The sequence below is a fragment of the Elephantulus edwardii genome, unplaced genomic scaffold (genome assembly GCF_000299155.1).
Source record: "Elephantulus edwardii isolate Elephantulus edwardi_28Jun2011 unplaced genomic scaffold, EleEdw1.0 scaffold00029, whole genome shotgun sequence".
Classification (NCBI taxonomy): Eukaryota; Metazoa; Chordata; class Mammalia; order Macroscelidea; family Macroscelididae; genus Elephantulus; species Elephantulus edwardii.
This window is the reverse complement of record NW_006399779.1, coordinates 8,859,117-8,865,240: the sequence shown is the minus strand read 5'-3', so window position 1 is coordinate 8,865,240 and position 6,124 is coordinate 8,859,117. Positions and strand designations below refer to the sequence as shown.

General features: G+C 43.7%; 1 protein-coding gene and 1 pseudogene across 1 annotated transcript in view; one reads left to right on the top strand and one right to left on the bottom strand.

The window, feature by feature from the left end:
- LOC102872373 (60S ribosomal protein L32-like) overlaps window positions 1–821 on the top strand; it is a 1,998-nt gene extending 1,177 nt beyond the window's left edge. Inside the window, exon 2 of the mRNA XM_006883781.1 lies at window positions 814–821. Coding sequence (XP_006883843.1) covers window positions 814–821 — 8 coding nt within the window. The remainder of the gene's footprint in view (window positions 1–813) is intronic.
- Window positions 822–1,719: 898 nt separating this feature from the next.
- Window positions 1,720–3,019, bottom strand: LOC102874932 (annotated as a pseudogene).
- Window positions 3,020–6,124: the final 3,105 nt, after the last annotated feature.

Below are 6,124 nucleotides of genomic sequence, written 5' to 3'. Positions count from 1 at the left end.
CTCGACGGCACATAACAATAACAACAACAACAGTGATGTTTGCTTTTAAAAGTCAGAAATATAAAAGCACTACATTAGAAAAAATGTGTTACCGTGATGATGATCTCCTCTCTCAGGAGCTGTTAAAAGAGTCAAAATATTTTACCTCAAACTACCTGAAGTTGTATTCTGGAAGTTATTATTCCACAATTAAACTTTATTCTGGATTCTCCTTAAGAAATATTACTCAAAGAGTAACTATCAGTGAGAAAAGTAGATTCCTTGTAAATTCTTTTTGGAATGAGATTGTCAGTCACAACATCTGGAAGTATAGATTGGTTGAGATTTTCTTCTTCCCCTTTTAAATTGAACATAAGAACCTTGTTAGGAGAACATCACCCAAATAGGAAATGAAGGGCACTTTAGCACCTATTTGTTGTATCTGTAGTGGAATTTTGGCTAACAAGGTGTAACATATATATTGTAAGGAACAAGATGTTGATGCCTGTCTCTTGAAGCTTCTAAATCAGTATATTAATAGCTTTTGATTATCTGCTAAATACCCAAGTTCTTCCAAGGTGAGAAGATTTTGAAATATCAAAGCAGCTGCTGTTTTATGTAACATTTTATGTAGAGAACACCTTTAGTCTTCAGTTCATCAATCCCGTCACGCTCTTTTCCCTTTGACAACTAACAAACTTGGTATGGAACATAACTTTGTGATTGGCATCCAAATCTTACAGCAAGACAGATAACTAGGCTTTGACATACTGTTTTATTTTATTTTCCACACAATTGACTACCCTAATAATGAGTCCTCAGTTGTCTTTTTAGGTTGCTGAGCAGAGCTTAGAAGCTAGTACTAGGTGGTGAATGATGCAGAATATTTTTAAAATGGGAAATGTTTTTCTACTGATTCTTGTTTGTAAAATAGCCTTATATTCTATAAAAAAAAACAACAACAACAAAACACCACAACCAACACACTTTTGGGAGAAGAGGGGCTAACAATACAGCCTAGCCTGTGGCTCACTTAGAAGAAAAGGGGAAGAGGAGAGATTAAAAACCACCTCACCCTATCCCTTGCCCAGCTGAGATAAAGACCGTAATGCCCATTTATTAATATCTCTTGTTATATTAAAAAAATAATATTTCAGAGCCCACCTGGCTGTGCTCTGGGATAGAAAGGGTTAACTTAAAAAAAAAAAACCCCAAACCCAACACATCACAGGGATTGGAGGTGTAACTGGGGGATGCAGATGATGTTAGGGCATGGAAAATGAGCTGGGAAGGTGGGTTGGTGACAAGTCAGTTATTCTTGTGATGATTGGTAGTTGCAATTGAATCGATTTTGACTCATATCCATGTGACAGAGTAGCAAACACCCTCCAAAATAGTGGGGGTACCTGTCAAGAGGCTAGGGTGGTCTCTCTCCTGTCCAACTGCCTGATGGCCTAGAGTCCTGTCCTTTCAGAAATCACCCCATGAGATCCCAGTTTTGGGGTCTATGTGCAATCCTCAATCCCAGCCCATAATGTCAAGACCACGGGGCAGAAATGACGCTCCAGGTTTTGGGGTCCCCTCTCAACTTTAAAGGCAGCCCTAGTCCTTCAGGTCTCTGAGGTCAGTTCCCTTTCATTTCACCCCCCACCTCCCAAAATGAGAAGCATGAGGAGAGCTGTTGGGGTTCTGCCTAGGAAGGGGAACATTCAGGAGTGAGTCAGTTTTGGGGGTTCCCCTTCAGTCCTTGACCAGTCGGTATTTGTGCTGGGCTCCACGCTCACTAGTGGAGACCTCAAAGACGTAGGTGGTGCACAGCAGCAGCTCCTGGGTGGCTCTTTTGTCACCACCTGGAGGATGGGGAAGTTCTCCAGGACGCTGTTCATCTTGTAGCGCTCGGGCAGCTGCCACAGCTTGTGCGGAAAGTTCACCCGGTTTCCGCACATGGGCGAGCGGAGCAGGCGGAACGCGAAGCGCCCATCCTCCAACTGCGCACGCTCTGTCTCTACCTTCTCCACCACCTGCTTGCCGAAGGAGCAGATCTGGGAGGAACAGGTGAGGGTCATGTGTTCTAGGCTCTCATACTGGCTGCTCACTCCGTAGAAGCCACTGCTGCTGTTGCCGCTGCCTCCGGCTTCCGCCTCGTCACCACTCGGGCCCCAATTCAGGTCCGCCCAGAATTTGATGAGGAAGAAGGCGGGGGGGGGGGAACGGGCGGTGGAGACCCTTCTTCTCGGGGAACTGCTGGACGTCCTCGCTCTCAAGTGGGGGAGCACGGGGCTGGGGCAGTGCAGGCTGATGTGAACGAACAGGTGCCTCTGGTAAGAGTCTACGAGAATTCTACCAGCTGCAACCGGGCAGTGCCCAAGGCCCGAGCCTGCCAGGCTGGGGATGATGGGGCAGGTGGGGGCAAGGCTGCAGGGGAGACGGCTTGTGGGGGCTCGTACTCTGGGAGATCAGTGGATGGGGCGTCAGGCACCCGGAGAATGGCATCTGTGAGAACAGCTTCACGTCTGGAACATTCCAGGGAGTCCCGGAGCCTCCTGACCCAAAACTGGAAAATCTCAGAGGCCTGTGGGCTGGCAGGGCCCAGTTTGGCCTGCAGGGAAGGTGCCGAGGTGAGCTGGGCCGAGGACATGGTGGCCATTGTCTGGAAAGCCTTCTCCTCGGATACCTGGTCCTTAAGCTTGGACTGGATTTCCCTCGATTTCCTTCGAGCCAGAACCTGGATGTGACTTGAGACCTGTTTGCGAGTTCGAGGCTTCCCTGTTCTCAGCTTGATATAGCGGGCGATCAGTTCATTCCGACCATACATCTTGCCTTCATTGGACAAGATGATCTTTCGCCGGCCACAGGGTGGGTAGATGGCCAGGGCCTCCTGGAAGTTCTGCTTTATGTCTGAGCTTCTCACGCCCTCAGCATCTGGGCTCCCCCCTCCCCCAGCTCCCTCGCTGCCGCCAGTGCCCTCCTCACTGCCTTCTTCGCTGCCCATCCAGCCGCTGCCATCGTCCAGGGGGGCCTCAGCCCGGGGTTCTCCCATCTGGGTACACGCCAAAGCTGGACTCCTGGCTCCGGCCAGCACCTTCTCCCTCCCGGCCTGGGCTGGGGAGCCGCGGGGTGGAGTGCTGCCGGGGTGTCTACTGATTCTTCTTAAGTGTCTTGTTTGAGCACTTGGTTCTGTTGTGCCTTTGCTTCATTGAGTATTAATCAGGAGACTGTGTTGTAATACACAACTGGCTACCCTAACAAAAGTATTTGAAATGACAAAGAGTGTGCAGAAATGGAGAAACTTGTTTGGAAAACAGAAACCGAAGGGCACCACAGCCTCCTTCCTAAGCAGTTTTTGTTTTTTGAGTCTCTCATTCTGGAGTTCCACTCAAAAGCACCTAATGGACTGAATCTTGCTCATGTCATCTTAGGAAAGGATCATCTCTCTTCATATTCAGTGAGGAAGACTGAGCACTGCATTCTACCAATATTGCAAACTGATCCCATATTTAAGGGAGGCTTAGTTGTTAAAAAACTAAAACAAAATGAAACAAACTAAACCACTATAGAGACCATATTTTTTTCACACACCTGAGTTAACTCATTCATTATCCAACCCACACTCACTGCTGTAAATTGATTAAACTCATATTAACATTAGGATAGCGGACAGAGTAGAAGGAACCCATAGTGTTTCCATGGTTATAAATGTTTCTGTAATCAAACTACCTCCTCTTTCTCCTGTGGAGTTGACTTGTGTATTTGACTCACCAACCTTTTTGTTAGCAACCCACTACTTAGCCTGTCATGCCATCAAATAAAAAAAAAAAATTGGGTGAATATCTGAATTGAATCAGCAATCGATATTTGTTAACAAAATGTATGACTTTTGGTTTGGTTGGGTTTTTTTTTTCTGGGTTTAAAAAAAGGTTGGCTTTTGGTTTGGGGTGGGTTGTGTTTTTTTTTTTTTTTATACTGGTTTACTTACACAGTTTGTATACATTGTTTTTCACACCAGATCCTCCTCCTCCTTTTATCCACCCCTGCTTCAAAGATAACTGCTGTTGTGGTCTCCTGTCTTGACAAAGCAGGTGGTTGGGTTTTTTTTAGCTACACAACACACGTCTAAGTTCAATTTTCTTTATCACATGTGACAGTTATAAAGGCAAGGATTCTATAGATTCGTCTGACATACTTTGGACATGTTGTAAGCCAGGACCAGTCCTTGGAAAAGGACATTATGTTTGGAGGGACAGTGCAAGAGAGGAAGACCTTCAATGAGATGGATTGACTCAGTGACTGGGGTAATGGGGGTAGGTGTGTCAGAGATAATATGATTGGCACAGGACTTGACGTCATGTAACAACTACAACAAATTTTATTAAAATAAAAGTTGTCCCCAATTTAAAATTATATCAGTATGATTTGCCAAAGCAAATAACCTTTGCCTTTTAGGTGTGGATATACAGTCTTAGGCTGTTATATGCTGTCAAGTCAGAACTCATAGCTGACCCTCCAGCAGGTTTTCAGTGACTACGGATCATATGGTAGGAAGTTATCATCTTCTCCTGCAGAGCAGCTAGTGGTTCCAGTCCACTTACCTTTGTGTTGGTAGCACAACTCCTTACCTGCTAGGCCACCAGAGGTCCCTTTGGCCAGCCATGTGTCCACTTGAGATTTGAGTTTTGTAAATAATTGGATCCACTACTTCTTTTCTTAATAGTCTGTAATTTCATTAGTAGGTGCATTATTCTTTGGGAATTCTACTGTTTGTGTCCTGAGTATATACAATTGAGAGAGTCCTTTTTTAGTAACCACTATCTAATGAATTTATTTATACATAATGTCAGTCAGTAGATAATGATATGCACACCCACAAAAAAGACATTTGACCTTAAAATGGTTAACTTTAAAAGGCGTCTCTTGAACTCATCTCTAGCACTTTAAGAAATGAAAATACAACTCATGGTGTCAAGTCTTATAATTAAAATAATATTAGAATTTTGGGGACTGAAGCCATAATTATTTTTTTTTCTGAAAGCATTATTAAAGAAAAATCTAGTTGATAGATATTATAAGGTATCATCTTGGATGTGAAGCTAGATAATAGGGAAATATATAATTTAAAAATATTATTATTAGGAAGCATAATACAGCTCTATAATTACATTATATATATGCATATCTAGGTTATTTTGCACAATTTACATGATAGAAATCTGTCAGTGTGACCATCAGAGTTTTCATTCAACCACTTGTTTTCTTTTTTCATCAATTACCCTTTGTTAATGTGTTATGTACAGTGAAATATGCCAAAGGAATTTCTCACAGAAGAATAAATCTTTTGAGAGATCATGAGTCTTTCAACCATATCTATCTACAGTGATTATTTGATGAGCTGAAATGCCTGCAAGCTTACACTGATGGGCTACAATTTGTCAGTGCTATGCACCTGAACTTGTTTGAATGAAAGAAAACTTTTGCTAAAGTAATTTTTAGTTGAAAAGAGGCTCTGAGTGTTACTAATATTCTTTCTTAACTATTTAGGCTCTTCGTTGGGACATTGTAGGATTACTCTCTGAAGGCCCCTTAAGACTGAGTGGTGCTACTCAGTAAGTTGTAAATAAGTATCATCTGTGCCTTGTAGGATGCTAGAACTGATTTTCAGTGTGAGGTCATTCAGAAACCCTTTCTCTCTGTGGCTGTATCTGACAACACTCAGGATGATGACTGCTGCTTCAGCCTGGGCCGTGGAGTTCAAGATGCGCGCGTGTGTGTGTGCGTGTGTGTGTGTGTGTGTGTGTGTGTGTGTGTGTGGTCAACCTATAGTGGAGATGCAAGGTAAGTGGAAAGAAACCTGTTGTTAAAACCGGAGGATGGCCAACTACAGCCATAGACTACACAGACCTGCCACCTGTTTTTACATGTAAACTTTTATAGAAATACAGCCGTGCTCACTCATCTACGTATTGCCTCTGGCTGTTTTTACTATATATTTGTTGTTGTTGTGTGCTGTTGGGTCAGAGTTGATTCATAGTTGACCCTCCCGCAGGTTTTCAGAGGCAGTACTTACACAGGAGGAGATTGCCCCACCTCTCCACTGAGCAGCTGGTGAATTTCAACCATGTGTCTTTGTGATCGCAGCACAGCTTCTTTT